At 39.6% G+C, this 16957-nt stretch overlaps 1 protein-coding gene across 6 annotated transcripts in view; it reads right to left on the reverse strand.

Annotated features, from left to right (window-relative positions):
• Window positions 1–16957, reverse strand: part of RUNX1T1 (RUNX1 partner transcriptional co-repressor 1) — a 111538-nt gene that overhangs the window by 43087 nt on the left and 51494 nt on the right. For all 6 annotated transcript variants that reach the window (XM_014890738.2, XM_014890735.2, XM_014890734.2 and 3 more), the window contains 2 exons: window positions 4978–5115; window positions 970–1211 (listed from right to left, as the gene is read on the reverse strand). In XM_014890738.2, coding sequence (XP_014746224.1) covers window positions 970–1211; window positions 4978–5115 — 380 coding nt within the window. The remainder of the gene's footprint in view (window positions 1–969; window positions 1212–4977; window positions 5116–16957) is intronic.

Raw genomic sequence — 16957 nt, forward strand, 5'->3', positions numbered from 1 at the left:
ATGTATTTTGAATGTGGAAACAAACGGAGAGCAAGTGTTACTAATCTTATATGCCTATTTTAAACTTCCCTTTGACATAGAACCAAGTGAAGGGGCATCCACTGCTGTCAGGTAGGGGTTTGTGAAGATGCAAGCAAAGATTGTGATGTCACCCCTCAGCCTTAGTGCTAAACAGTGCTGTCAGTCTCTGCTCCAAATGAAATCAATGGCAACTGCAGCTGCTCAGAACAGATGTAAATTAGAGCATCACAATAGCATCTTCCCCAGTACATTCAATTATGGCTGAAGGAAATACATGGGATACAAAAATGTCTGGCAGAGAGAAGACTTCACTGGGAGGAAAAAGAATCCTGGGCCAGATTTCACAGTTTGCATGTAAAAGGGCAGCCCAAGTTGACAGACATAGGTAAGAAAGAGCTGAAATTTTCATTAAGCCATACTCTCACATAGAGACAACCTTATCAATAAAGCAACTTAGGAAGCAGCAGTGCCTCATTGGGTTAATAATTGTTTGGTCCAATGATACTGAGAAAGGGTTTTGCACTGCATAACTGCAGTCCAAATATACTCAGCTCTCCCTTTTAACCATTGGCACTATATATATTGGGCTCTCTCCTTTCCCCATCCAACTAAACTAGGCAAGTCAAACCATATTTTACTACATCACAGGATTCAAGGTACGTCTGCATTAGGGGTACTGCCAGTATGGAATGAAAACCCTCTCACCCCATTACACCATAACAATATACTGGCAAAACCAGTCAAGGCTATACTTAGTAGAGAATAGCTGCCACTTGTGGGAAGCTAGTCAGGCTACTCATGTAAGCTCTTTCAGCAAGAGCTGGAGCTTCACTCTTGCATGTTTGGTATCCCTGAAGTACAATGAATGCAGTGCATGTGACCCCTCATTTATAAAATAAACACATCAAGCAAGGAAGAGGGAAAAGAGCAGAAAAAATACTTGCTTACCACAAGTCCTAGCACAAGGGTACGCACTCTCTCCCCAATCTCTGGTGAAATGTCATTGCCAAACTGCTGTAAGGTTGTAAGAAATCTCTTCAGTTTGCTGAGCTGCCTAGCTCCACAAGCTGGCGGTAACTGCTGGTTAGCCAGAGAAGAGGAAGAGGAAGAGGATGGCCCATTGCTAAAGCCATTAGGAGGAGACGGAGCTCCATTTAACGCTGTTGGTGAATGGCTAGTGCCATTGGTTACTGAAAGAAAAAGAGACAGAGGATAAAATAAAGATTGGGGTTGGGGAAGAGATAGAGAGAAAAGGAGACAGGGGAAAATCCATCAGCTTATGTTTTCTGCACTTGACCTCAGAATTAATTAAGTTGCACAATCAAAGATAATTAGCCTTTAGATAGAGCGACAGTCTGCAGTTTATATCTATTTCCCAGTAGCTGGTGCTGAATGTTGTAAGGATTGGAAATAATAGCAGCTGCCTCTCACACAGCCCCTTCAAAATGCTCCTGGACCTGAAAAGCATAATTTGAATACCAGCCCTTTGTCAGAGGATTTTAAAAAGAGAGAGAGGGAAATGGATAGATAAAAACCATGAGTGCATGTATGTTTGAAGACCAAAAAAAAAAAAAAATTGCTCTTTGGGGTAGAAAAAAACCTGGAGACATATTTCATGAAGCCTCAGTTTATCTCTGAATATTTTTACTTGTGTTTTGTACACACAACTGACAGCTGTGTTTATAAAACAGGACTTTCACGTTTTAACCTTACACCACCCAATGAGAAGGTTATTTTTTCCAATACAGATTTCCTAGCTGCTAACATATGGAGCACGCAAAGTTGTCTGTGCAGGTACAAATGCTGCCAATGCTCCCTATGTCCTGAAGCCTCGCAGCAAGGGCACGAAGCTCGACTTCAGAAGACTTCTCAGAGACCATGAGCAAATCTCTCTGCTTTCACGTGCCAGCATCTTATCTCTAAAAAGGATAAGAAAGCATTTCCCTCTTTCCTCACAGCAAGGTTGCTGTGAAAATAACTATATGAAGTACTAAGCATTGAAAATTTATGGCAACGAGATGCATGCAGACATACTGAAGACAATAAAGAGTTTTTGGCAGCAATTTCAGTTTGGTTCTTATCCATACTCTAGAAGAGAGCAGAGAATCAAACTGAGGACATCCTTTTCCACTCAGATTAGTTGGAGAGCAACACTCAAAACACATGCTGTTGAGGTTGAGTCTGATTTGCTAAAATGACAGCAAACAGCGAGAAAAAGGATGGCTCCCTAGAAATACAAGTGTACCAGTGCATTGGCAGGTGTGGGCATGCAGCATGTGACTGTACCCAGCAGCAGCTGCACTCAATGGCCCAAAATGTCTGATTTTTTCTTTGGGAATCACTCAGAACCCCTCCAAAAAAACCATAAAAAATCAGGAACTTGTCTACAATCAAAAATGCATAGGAATATTAGTTTAACTTGTTTCCTATTTAAAAGCAAAACCAGGGCAAGCTAGAAACTTTAAATACTTTAAATATTTTAAATGCTTTCAATGCTTCTCAATGACCAGCCTCTCTGAAGCCAAATATCCCATTCTCATCTCATTTTCTTCATCAATTGTCCTTATCTTTAACCAGAAGTCCTTTTTCAGGGTGGACACCTACTACTAGATATAAACCACTATCCTATTACTATATTTAAATCACGGCCACAAACCTTTGAAGTTTTTGTTGCCCTAGTCACTGCCTTCCAGAGGCACTACAGAAAAAGCTATGTAAATTGTTATCCAGCCTCTGTTTGTGTTTTATCCTAGGTTTTGATTGCCTGTTCTGGCTGCATGGGCTAGTGAGAACAAGAATTGGAAAAAGCAGAAATGGAAAGGAGCTGGCCTCAACAAGTTCAGCTCCCCGTGGGGCTCCAGGCCATGCTCTGAGTGCTGCAGTGGGGTGAGGTATTTGAGTAAACAAATTCGTTGTGATTGCAAGAAGCTCACATAGCCAAAAGTCATCCAACCAGGAACTTAGTAAATGGGGGCTGGGGAGAATAGCAACATATCCTGCTGATCTACCCTGACCCCACCCAACAACTCTGTCACCCGTAAGGGGCTGCTCTAGGCAGAGGGTGTTGGGGCTATGATGAAGAAAGCAGAGAAGTGTGGAGTTCCTTACTAGGATAGATACAGGGAGAAGAAAGGCTGGTAAAGATTCCTCCCACAACAAAACAAGTACAGAAATAGTCCCATGATTTCAGTGCTTTCCTTATAATATCTGAATTTGCCAATTGGCAAAGTTGTGCATAATTTCTGAAACAAAACCATGTTGCTAATCCAAAAGAATTTAGCATTTAAAATTTCAAACTACAACACGTCAAAAATTTTTAATCATCTAAACCAAAGAAAACAAAGATATTCTAGACCAGAAAACAAGTCAGATCTTTCTGGCCTGCAGGCATTCCTGCTGTAGCAATAATAAATGTAACAGAAACTCTGACAAAAGTGACTGTTTATTGCACAAACTGGAACAGTTAAGGCCAAACTCCAAAATGTGACAGGGTAAAATCAGGGGTTTTTTTTACTTTTAGTCTTCAAATATGGAGTCCCAATAATCAAGCTGTGGTTCAAACACCTTCCAAAGTGCTGAACTCAATCAAATAAACAAACATCCAGAAGCCTTGTGAGGACTGTAAGTGTGATTAAAGAACATTGCCATATTCCTTTTATGATTGCCAAAGATCATCTTGAATTTTTGGCAGGGCATCACACTGGAAAGCTTAATCTGCAAGAACCAGATCCTGCAAAAACCTAGAAACAATTTAACTTCAGACTGAAGCAGCTCCAGTGTGAAGCTCCATCCAGGATGATTCAGGTGCTGGAGTTAAGCAAAACAGACAAATCTTCGCAGGATCAGGGTCACTGGGTTAAAAGTGAGTTTATGTGAATAGCTGGCACAAACCCTCCTCACTGTTTAAGTTCGACATAAATTGTCAGGACAGGGCTCCCTGGGATAAGTAGTACAAAGGCCTCCAGCTGGCCTTCTGCATAGAGGTGCATTTTAAATAAGGCATTTAACAGAGAGAAAGGGACTAAAACAGACATAGGCAAGACAAATAGAAGATGCAGTCTTCATTCTGTTTAGGCATATGTATTCTACTGTTCTAAAAATGTTTTATTTAAAACGTGAAATGTAAACACATTCTCATGTTTATACTATTACAAGGCAGTATAAAAGAGACAAAAAAATTTGCAGCTAAATCTTAGTATGAGAAATGTGTATCATTTCATGGCTGTGAAAAGAATAGTCCAGACAACGTGCCAGATTCAAATCTCAGTTACGCTGATATGAATGCAGCATACATCAAGAATAGTAGACTTTGTTACATGTTTACATCAATAAGCTGAAAGAGAGATGCAGTTCTAAGTGATTTAGAGAAGTGGTAACAGACTAGAAACCTCTAGATAAAAATTATGAAAGGACTTTAATTTTGGTTTTATACCAATATTAACTAGACATTATATAGCACTGAAACCAGAATTCTTCACTGAAACATTAGCAGGAGGAAGATTAGTATTTTATCATTATGAATTATCTCCACTTTAAAAACAAAAAACAAACTGCCTGAAGTTTCTATACAAAAGAGAATGGGATCATTTAAACAACATAATGGCATGTAAGAGAAGAAGGTTTTCTGTCCTTCTCACAAGAGGGCTAACCTGAGCATTAAGCACATGGGAAGCCAATGCTCACTGCTCTTTGATACTCTCTGATACTTTCATTGACCAAATGGTCAATGAAATAACAACACAACCCTGAGCTGAATATCTTAATACCTTAATATCTTAATAAAGATGCATTAATCTGTTGTGAACTTTGTTTTGTTTAATTAGTTTAACCCAATACAATCAAATGACGCTCCTGCCACTTCATGCAGATTTCCCTCCACCTATTTTGGTTTCTGACACACCAAACAGAAAGAATAGAAAGAAGATGGAAGAAAAGGAAGAAAATAAGACTAATTACACGTTGTGGGCGTAAATGAACTGGTTCTTGGAGCTCCTTGGGTAGTGGGAGGAGGTGGCATGGTTGGAGGCGTCAGCCTGGATTGTGTCTTCACATCCACAGGTGAGTCTGGCATTGTGGAATGCTTCTCAGTGCGATCTGCAACACACACCACAGGAACACACTGGTTTATTTCCCCGAGCACACCCCCTCTGACAAAAACTTAAAAGCTAATGCAAGAAGTGAGTCATTTCAGCATCTGCTGTGAAAGATTACACCTGATCATCTACTCAGTGTGCTCTTCCCAAATTGCATCATCTAAACCTTACTTAAGAAGGTGCAACACAGATGGTAAGACCTCATTTGTAGCAGTGCTGCATTATCTTTTGTTTTTATTTCTAGCATGTGCAGATGCTACCTCCCAAGCACTCCTGGAGCTGCAATAATGCCACCTCCCTTCAAGGCTCTCATGTTAGCCAGGAAGAAAAAACAGATGAAGGGACAGGAAGATAATAAATCCCCTTATGACATCTCTTCCACCTGAAGTTCTTTAGTACAGGTGAGATATTGGGTGGAATATCAGTTGAAGCCAGCTCTCTTCATGTCTCTTCTTTGTATCACCTGCTGCCTTCTCCATTGCTTCTTTTTGTAATCTTATGTTAAACTTCGGTTAAATACACACACCCCCTGGATCACTTTACCACAGTGCCCCTGGTTATTTTCGTATTCACCAGAAAAATAAACACAACATGCCAAAATTGTATGTCAATCATCTCATATACATACAATTATTTTCAAATATGCATGCACGTTTGTACCTTCACATATAAAGAACAACTTTTAATGCTCAAAACCTGCAAGATAAGCAGGAACATATCTCCCCAAGAAAACAAAACAAACATAAGGCAAAACCAGAAAGAAAACTTAACACTTCTCTTGCAACTGAAGATCTAAATATACAACACACATGATATAAAAGCTACAGAAGTGCACTCATCTTTCTGAATGACACTACCTTAAGTTGTTTTTTTTAAACCATCCAAGCCCATATGTTTCATTTATTAAGGATGAGCAAAACACAGCAAAATTTACCAGCTGAAGGCAAAATTAAGACTTTCTCACTCATGCCAGGAGTTTAGCAAGCCATCTTGAAAAAAGTTAAGTATGATGATATTTAGCTTTTAATGGGAATAAGTCAAATTCTTCAGTCCTTCCTTGGGGAGTCAGGGCTATTTATTGATACACAGCCCAACAGAAGTCTTCCTGAGCTCCACAAAACTATTCTGTACAGCAAGTAAGTGTCACTGCTAATGGGCAAGCACGTAAGACTGAGGTTTTAATTCAAGACATGTCACATTCTATAAATTCTGTCACTTCACTTTGTGACACAATTCCTTGTTCTTATTAGCAACATACTAACTTCAATGAAATAATCATATCTGAAATTTACTCTGAGAGACAATAACAGAAACTCAATGCAATGCATAAATTTAACAAAAAACATGTTTAAAAGAGCCTCAAAACACTTAATTATCAGAAAAGTTAAATATAAGAAAGTTATTTAAAAAAAAAATAGGGAAGGGGGAGCTAGGGGGAGGAGGAAAAACCAGCCCCCACGTTCCCCAAAAAAGTTAACAACACATAACAGATAGCAATCTTTCTCTGTCTGAAATTGAAGAAACTGAGGAAGTAAGTAGTAAGTCCCAGAGGTGCAGCATGTCAGGTACTTCAATTACAAAAGCCATCTTCTACCTTTGTTGAAATGCCTACAGGCAATGTTTCAGCTCTCAGGGAAAGGGAGTAATTTCATATAGAATTTAGAGACAAGTTTGGGGAAGACGAGCAGTGAAACACTCCCAGAATAGGATGAGGGGAATAGAGATACAATTTTGTAGGATTTGTGGTGTTGATTTAAGGTTAGTAAACCTCAGCTGTGGAGGGAAGAGTAATCACAATGATTACCTTAAATATTAAGGTTGTTACATAGGTAAGTGAGGTATGATTTTCAAATCAAGCAACAATAAATTATTACACGCTGGAAAACAAAAAGAGGTTTCTAAACAAATTCTATACGTATTTCCTTTCCATATCACTATACTAAAACAGTTAAATCTCTATCTTCAATAAGCCATTAATTTCTTATCAAGAACTATGAAAACTCATCTTGAAATGTTAATTGCTTCCTTAATAGCCGAATCCATCTTGCACTCACCTCAACCAACCTCAGCAACAAGGGAATAAATAGCTTTCAGCTCATGTTGCAACAGAGGGAAAGAGGCACAGCAGTGAGCCCAAGCCCTCCTAAATAAAGGCAAATATTTCTCCCATGCCAAGAAAGGAGAGAGAAAGGGAGGCTTGCCAGAGCTGGTGGGGAGATAACAGTGGGAACTGCTGGTCCATCTGGTTTTCATTCTGCTAACACTCACATTGAACTGTTAAGGAAGGCAGTCCAGGTACACAGATTTGAAGCATGTGGGAACGCAGACACAGGCACAGAGGAGATGGAGGTGGGTGGAAGAAGGAGTGAGAGAAATCGAGCTCCTCTAACAGACTGCTGCTCGCTGCAAGCAGGCACAGCCTGTATCCTCCAATTCAGCTGGTGATAACTGAAAGCGATCCTGAGCTGTAACCAACCGCACTGCTCCTGCTCCCTCCCTTCCTTCACTGCATTTCAAAGTTCAGGTTTGATCAGAAACCTCAGATCAGAGGAGGGAGACTTTCCCAAAAAGCTGGCAGTGTTTTGCTACTTAAATTGAACACGGTAGTGGGAAATGGCGTGTTGGTTTTGCCCTCGAGTTTCAGGTTGCCACTCTATTATGATCCAAAAGGTTTTTACTACCTCCAACAGTTTGCCACCCAGTCTGCAGATTGCTGAACTTATCCATAGACTCCTGTACTTCTCATCTAAATCTAATAACATTAGGTTTGATTTTCCCAATTACCTTTCTTTGGACCTCTTAGGGATTAACACAAACGCACTTAACATACCACTCACCTTTTCATTACCTCTCTCTCTCCCTTGCAAAGCCCTAAACCTACTCTCCTATTGTATGATTGCAGGCAGGCAGATTTTCTCTCTGTCTGTAAGTTCCCTAGTCCTGCCTTCTTTGAGGTACTAAGGCTCCTTTCAAGCACACCCCAAAACATTTCTTACCAGAGTACAGGATTATTTTGTCAGAACAGAGATTCTCCATGGGGGTGGGGAAAAACGGCTTTTGAAGAAGTACAATGCAAAATGCAAAGCTCTTCCACATGCTTGCATGACACCATCACACCACCCAGCCTTTACAATTCTCTATTCCACCCTCTTAAATAACAAAATCCCTGTGGGAGTCATTCTGCTCTTACTGCTACTGTTTACCTGTTCCTTGCCTTTTCATACAGCTTCCTGAACTCTGAGGGAATGATGGGACTGGGACAACCTGTCTACAGCACCTACCACTGTCCCACCACCCACAAATCAGAGCCACCAGTGATAAATGCATTAACAGTTCTCCTAATCTGAACTCCTGAAGCTTTTCGTGTCTAACACTTGGCCTACAACTCCAGCTTCTACAAATCACTGTTTACTTTTTAATTAACATAAACAATAAACCTAACAACCAACACTTTTTACTGTAATGGTTGAAAAACAGCCTGATGATATGAAAGCTAAGGACAAATGGTATTTCAATCATATTCACAAGCCAATTTCCTCCAAGATATGATATTTCACAAGGCTTTTAATGTATAGACATTTCATACAAACTCTCAGTGGATATTCTGCTATTTGTACATTCAGAGGTAATGAGGGTTTGGTAGGGGAAGAAAAAATCCCTCAAGAGGAAAAACTCTAATTTTAACATATCAAAACCTGCCTGTGTAAGATTTCACGTACATTTCTCCAGTTTTACAATACAGAGAGACATATACATTGAATTTCGCCTGAAATTCACAAGAATTTTCACCATGTCTTAAAATTGCTCAATTTCTTGAATTCAAAAACATGTTTATCCTCTTGAGTCAAATCAAACTCCCCACTTGCAAAGCTAGTTCCAGCTATCTTTTTCTTCAGATGGACCCTGACATTTCAAACAAGAATCCTGAATTAGGAGGGACACACCAGAAAGTTTCATACAGGCAGCATCCCACGTTTAAAAGCACAGCCCGTACATACAGAGGGAGTAAATTCTTTCAGGTGCAACAATTTCTTCCACTGAATCCCTTTAAACAATGACAGACCTCTTCTCCTTAGCCCAGTTCAGATCAAATGCGACTGAAACCAGAGGTCCTCCAAACTGGAAGGAAAAGGAGACATCTGCAACTCATTCTGTAGTGTTTGCTGCAATCAGTTCAGGATGGAGAAAGATGGTGAAATAATGGTCTAGTCCTAATCCATACACACAACCCTCTGGAGCAGCGAGAGACTTAGAATAAATTCAGAAAACATGTTTCAAGTATGCAGAGATCTATTGCATTTGCTTTGGATTATATTTTTTTATTTAAAAACAAACCCAAGCAAAACATTTTGAAATACACATTCTTGAATCTACTTTACAGCATAGAGTGGAGAACTGTGATTTAACCACAGAAGTATTTTGCTTCATTTAAAATTAGAGAATGTTGTAAAACCAACTTTAAATTATGGTATTTCTTTTGTGGATTTCTTGGTTCATGGAACTATACCGTTCTTGTCATTCATTCAGTTTTTACGGAAGAGGTTATTTTTATCACTATATTTAGCTGCTAGGTGAACACTGATATTTACTGTAAGCACAGTCAGCTTCTGAACCAAACAAGGAAGAGACAAAGAATGCAGGAGCTGGGGCAGAGAGAGATGTGCCTGCATTCAAACTGATTTACTTTGCTTCCTGTACCCTACAAAATTTAGTCAATTTTTAAAACAAGGCGGTCTTTCATAAATGGCAACATTTCAGCGCACATGGCACACTTCCAAGTCTAACGCATCAAGGAAAGCTGATGTATGGAACAAAATATGGAATATATAAATACTTTACTGATACCATTTCAATAGCCAATTCAATGTCAAGCATTTCTAGGAGTGGTGTGTTTTCAATTTCCTTTTTTAAATGAAAAAAAATTGTGGTATAATACGCTGTGGCATTTATTTTACTTTTAGTTAGTGCAAACAGTTCCAGATGTATACTCAGGCATGAAAGATTCTTAAAAGATGCTTGATATTGATTGTACAGTACTTTCTACTTTGGTGCCAACATTGAAAAAATAAAAATAAAACTTGCTAAAGTAAAAGAGTCCATTGTCTTGTTTCCTTTAAACTCATACAAAAAGCAAGCCCCTCATATGACACAAGGGATTAGAACCTGCCTCCACCACCCAGGTTACAGGAATCGAGACCTGAATCTGAAGGATTTAATACTGATGGTTTCTTAGACACGTTGGACTAATTTTCATTATTTTGAGAGGGGTGGCAGGGAATTTGCAAGCAGGTAACCACAGACTGTGAATCACAGTGGTGATGAACCTGAAGTCAGACAACCACAAGTCAAACCTAGGGGGACAAATCCCATAGTTCTTCCATCCATAATGCTATCATGTTGCAGCCAGTAAGAACTTCTCCTTCAGATGTGGCCAAGCCAAACAGCACCATTAGTAATGGGCAGTGTTTGAGGAGACCCACAACTCATGACCCTCAAACCCGCTGCTACACCAAGCAGAGCAATATTACAAGGTTGTCTTGGTTGAAAAGAACTCATTTGAGAATGTATGGTATAAGCCTACATATCTGGTAAATCCCACCCACTCCATGCACTGAACCCCTGGGGAAACCTGCAAGTCATACAATGCAGCCATAAAACATGACATGACAGCACCACTGCAGACCCTCTCCCTGCCAAGCATGCCTGGGATTTGTTTGAGTCTTCATTCCATTCACCTCTCGGTCCTTTTGTCTTCTTCTTGATAAATAAATAAGGATCTGAACCCAATGGATACACAGTGATCTCAAACAGGCATAATACAGACAATAACTTTCTCTCAGCACCAGATGCAGTCACGTTATTGCCTAGAAAGGAAACATCACTGGGTTTCCAGTTCCCCAGTAGAGAACTTTTACTTCCAGGTGATTTGCAGGAATGCAGTATCAGAGATCAGCTCAGACTGTGTCTTTTGTCACAGAACATTACCTCTGCAAGATTTATTTACCAGGAATCAGAATCTGCATGAAGTGACTGATGGATATGAACAGCAAAGTTTTCAGATGACATAACATTTCAATGCTTCTTTAGCATGCTGGGTATGAAGCTCACATATTGAAGATGACCCTTTTGCATGAGCAATATCGCAATTTTGTTGCAGTCTTATCTTCGTTCTCCTCTGCTCAGATAGTTGAACAATTCATATCACCAGCTATTCTTCAGAATAAATGAAAGCACACTCAATTTACCCATTTATGCTCATTTAATATGCAATAGCTAGAAGAAATTCTGTATCCTGGGAGTTCACTGAAGTTATCTGAGGCCAAGTTATAAGAGTTTTCTTCAGCTGTGCTAAAATAAGCTTGAGCATAATATAATCTTCTCTGTCTCCCAAAAGCTGAAAGGGATTTTTGTGCTACTGTCTCCTAGTTTTCGTAGAGCTTGTGGATGATATAAAGCACAACAATCATGACAATGAACCACAAATGCAGAAGCATTCTATCTGATTTCAGTCCTCTATGGTGAGAGGTTCTGACTGGCAAAAAACTTCGTCCCACACTCCTGGCTGAGCAGCTGAAGGCCAGATAATTACACATATTATAAAATAAGCAATGCATGAGTTCAATCTCAGAATTAAGACAAAAAGGTCATGGCTTGCTTTGCTTGGAGAGATTATTTTTTCCTGAAAGAAATAAACTTGTCTTACCATATAATTTCCTTTTTAAAGAGGGGGGGAAATAGAAAAATAAACTTTTCCCTCTCATTTAACAATCTGACATGTTTTGACAGTTTCAAAACTATCATAAATTCACTTTCAGTTATGTAATAAAAACTGGCTCATGTCAGAATTGCACCTTTCTTTAAATGCCTCCTTTCTCCTTCACCTTTTCTGGCTTTGCAAACTTTACTATGTATAATTGCTTGAATGCAGGAATGCAGGGAAGAACGCATCCTAAATCTAGATCTGCTACCACTGTAACAGTTTATGAAATACTTAGCAAGAACAGACAAGCAAAATAAGGGCCGAACTGTGGCAGCTGCCCTGAGTTTCCATAAGCCCCCAGAAAACAAAGTCTACAAGTTTCTTTGTCATGGATGAATACACAACAGTTGGCCTGTAATGAAGCTGAATACCATGTGGATTTCTTCTAAATATCCCAACAAACATCACGAAAATTCCTCTATATATTAACTAATGCAGTTAATAAGCAACAGTCCTATAATCAGTATTGAAATACTATTTTCCCATTTGCATTGTTTCCTAGATCTTATTGTTGACAAGCTATCCAACTAAGAACTGTGTGTTTTCAGGGGTTCTCTCGTGTTTCATGTCACAGGAAGTATTACTGCTATTCCAAACCCAGCTCACTGAACACTGAGCCTCAAGTGAAGTGACAAAGTGGCACTCTCTGCCTCTGGCATGAAGAACTGAAGAACAACCAGAGCAGCCACTGGCCAAACTCACGCCCCAGCTCCCTGACAAGCTACAGAGGTGACCACCTCTCCACATTAGCAATCAATCCCTTTACTTGTACAGAGGGAATCTTCAGCACGCTTTCAGATGTACTTTCCCAAAGGCTCCCTGACCACTAACTTGTTTCCTTTCTGCACCATCATCCCTGGAAGGTCTACCCTGTCAGGTTTACACACTATTTGACAAACTACAGATGAAGGCAGACTGATATCTAAGAAACACAAATGCCATCAGAATCTAATTGGTATTGTTTACATGCTCTTATATATTTAACCACACACAGCACAGATCCTTCCCACCAGAAAGAAGATTTTTCTCTCACAGCATCAATTGAAATTTCATAACTTGGTCTCCAGAAGTATATTTATGTTTTTAATCCAAACTTTGTCCAGTCCTAAATTAACAGTAAATAACAGAATCATAGAAAGACTTGGGTTGGAAGGGGACCTTCAAGATCATCCTCTTCCAGCCCCCACCCTTGCATCAACAGGGACACCTTTTTACTAAACCAGGTTGCTCAGAGCCTCATCCAACCTGGCCTTGAACACTTCCAGGGATGAGGCACCCACAGACTCTCTGGGCAACCTGTTCCCATCATGCCTCATCGTTCTCATAGTAAAGAACTTTTTCCTAATAACCAGTCTAAACATACTCTCAGTTTGAAACCACAGTTTGTTACACAATGCTGAAAGTCTGAAACAAAATAATTATAAACTTCTTTATTTTTAATGCACTTATACAAAGTGTAAAGGATAGCTGTACTCATTATAGAAAAGTCCTAAGAGAATACTGATACTATATTTCAGTAGATTTAGCTGGAACTGAAGTCTCCAATATAGACTACACAAAGTAATCGAAAGCAACTTATTTAAATTCAGGTAAGTTTAGGGAATTAATTCCTCTGCCAAAAAACAAAAAAATTACTACAGCTGTACTTTTAAGAGGCATTGTTTATATTTGTATAACAAGCCAGAAGTCCTTTAGGCTCAAAAAGAATAAAATATGAGTGTAGGAGGTGATATTTTCCATGGTTGTATATCTGAAAAAATGACACAGGGACTACCAAGAAGGTAATGGATATACTTTTGGCTTTGCTTGATTTTAAAATGTGGAATTTGTCATGGACAAGTCAAGATCCTGTAAGGTGTAAAGTGGTGGTGGCCAGCCTGGGACAGGCTGCTCCCCACTTTGTGGATCAAGATCCCAAATCCCTGCTCTACCAGACTGCACCATTTTATCCATCCAAAACCCCAGTTCCTCCAAGTGATATTTCAAACAGTCTGTTCCATTAGACCAGATGTGCAGGTCTAGGGAGCAAGATGCTACCCATAATACTGAATGCAAAGGGAGCCAAATTCCCTCACTACCAAGTATCAGAACAGTCTGAGGAGGTCTGCTTGTTCCATCTAACACAGACAGCTAAATTAGCAGACTAAATGTCCCATATAATCACTAAAGACTTAGAGTCTCTAATTTTTAAATCTCTATGGCTGCTAAATCAGGCATAAATGTTCCCATATAGGTCTGGGTTTTTTGCCTCATGAGAACCAGAAGTATTCAGACTGCTCTCTCAGTGTGGCTGCTGTACACAACAATCAGTGGTCCTCAGTGACCAGGCATAATAACTCCTTGGCTTCTACTCAGCCACTTAAGACAGGTGGTTTGAAAATATACACCAACAAAAACATATAATGAAGCGTATTTCCCCCAGAAACCCTTGCTCAGGTGCTGGCACTGTTAGTTACTTACTGCCACTACAAGCAAGACAAAAGTGAAACTATAGGCTTTCCCCCATCTCAGTATTATATACTGACAATTTTCAATAGTGCAATTTATTATACTCATCAGTAATTCGGTATTTGTAGAAATACACACTTTGGAAGACATTTCATATCATCAGATGATGCTATTAAAGATACCTTTTATTTACATGACTCACTGTCTAGACAGAGTGTGAGAAAATACTCATTATTAGTTACAAGTCAGCTCCTCCTCAGTGCCACATGTCAAACCAAATGTCTTTTATTTGGGCACTGGATCACACCTGAATGAAGCAGTGGAGAGGTGAGAAGCGGGAAAGAGAGCCTCAAAAACTTCACAAGAAATGAAGACCCAAATATCTTCTTAGATGAGGCAATACTACTTATTGACAAATAAGCTCCCAAGCAAAGCAAATAGTACCGTTAGCAAATCCAAAACTATGTTTTGAATCATCTGGCCTAACACATTACATGCACTCTTAAAAGTGAACGTGAAATAGTATAAACATATAAAGGAAGAAGGAAAGGAAGAAATTTGTGTATGTCGTTTAAGACTAACAAGTATAAAAGCAGATTAAACCTCTTTCTGAAGCCAGCAAATTCACACAAATTCATATTGGCACAGAAATCTCCAGTGATCTCACCCAGAAAGAGAGATGCTGGGTTAGCCTTGCAGGCACACTCCAGCTCCAGAAACACTCAGGAATATGTGTTTAACTGTAGACACTGAAAACAGTTGTAGGTAAACTAATGAGACCACTCACAGGGTATACAATTACACACAACACTTCTAGACCTTAAAGCAGCACAGCAGTCTTAGTCTTGCACAATAAAGCTTAAAACTTCCTTCTTTTGAAGCATCTTCCCTATGTTTTGAATTTTAAATAGCAAACCCCAGCTGAAGCCTGAATTGAAAGAAAAATCAGCAATTATTACAGAATCCACAGAAAATACACGCAAATTTTTAAAACTATTTTAGGTATCATAGCATTGCCATGATTGATGGCATACTTCATTTCAAGCCCAGTAGATTCTAATCAAATGTTTAGGGTTTTTTTCCCCCAACAAATACATTTAAAAAGTTTTTATATTTATAGAACAGCATTTTCATCAAGCCACCTAAACTATTACTCCAACATGGCAATATTGATCTTTGTGCGTTAGTGTGGCTTCTGTGGCTTTCTTCTGTATGTGCAGATATGTGTGCCCATGTGTGTATGAGCACACACACTTCTACACATAAGTGACCAAGTTTAACTTACTTGGTTTTGTGTATAAAAGTACTTACTGTGATTATTTTATTTTTTTTTAACATTCAAATTTAGAAAACTGCAAGAGGGAAAGAGCCTTCAATTACACTGAAGGGAGTGTTAAATGGAGGGGAAACTTCAGGGCGAGAAGTCAGACACGAAAGAGAAACTACTCAATGATACGAATGCAAGCGAAATATTGACAAAGTAAGGAAGTCTGATGCATTTGAACTCTGAAAGTTCAATGTGGATGCACTTAACCCTTTCTGATATGGTTACATTCTCTTGTATATAATAAAATCTTATGAAATGTAGCTTTAGCTCTCTCGGTGCTGTGGAAACACCATAGATTTGGCTTTGGCCCTACTTGGGCATATACATTTTGTGCCCCTGAGAGGTGGATTCAGCAGAAGAGAGGCCATTTCTACGAGAAAAAGCAGACTATTCCCAGCAGGATGGAAACCCTGCGGCGAGGCAGAAGGGGCTGCGAGAGCACCGGGAAGAGCCCAGGCGCCACCGGGAATGGCCACGGGCGAGTGAGACCACTAGAGGGAGCCGGCATTGTGCCGCGGCACCGGAAAAAATCCCTGCCCGCACCGAATAATCAAAATAAATGGCAAGCTGCTCAGAAAGCCAAAGGGACACGCTTTAAGAACAGTTCTTCCCAGTATCTTCAAACACGTGATATAAAGGAGGGCTTATGATACTCTGTGTGTGTACACATCAGCATGTACTATTCTCTGCCCACAGTACCAACAGAATATTAAGTAATTGCCCTTAAAATTCAGTTATAATTTCTTTCTCAAAAGAGCAAACAGACAGCCCTGGCTGCGACAAAAGACCTTTTTCAGTGCCTCTATTGTTGTCTCTCACACCAGCCAAACAAGTTAGATGTTCCCCCCTTGCCCCCAACTACACTCCCCCTCCATCTTCCCCTTCTTCCATGATAGCTTTCTATGTGAAATATTCCAAAAGTGGAATTGCACAAGCAACACAGTAGGCAGTGTCATGCCTACAACTCACACTGTATCTAGTCATGAAACCTGGATTGTGCACACACAACTACAACCATGTGACGATGGCATGAACTTGAACATACCCCAACAAAATATAACACCGTTTCTTTTTTGCACCAAAACACAGGGAACCAAACAAAACCTGGTATTTCCCTCACACCTATAATCAGTCAGAGAGATCAAATAGCAAACATGGAAGAAATAAAGACTCACACAGATCTTTATAAATATCCTTTCAGCACCACATATGTGCTAAGAAAGCTAAATCCCAAGGGCAGATAAAATTCAAAAGCACAGAGGGATAGCGACTGCACTGGCATCTCCTGTGAAAAAATATTTCTTTATG

Source organism: Sturnus vulgaris, chromosome 1 (assembly GCF_052056855.1).
Source record: "Sturnus vulgaris isolate bStuVul1 chromosome 1, bStuVul1.hap1, whole genome shotgun sequence".
NCBI lineage: Eukaryota > Metazoa > Chordata > Aves > Passeriformes > Sturnidae > Sturnus > Sturnus vulgaris.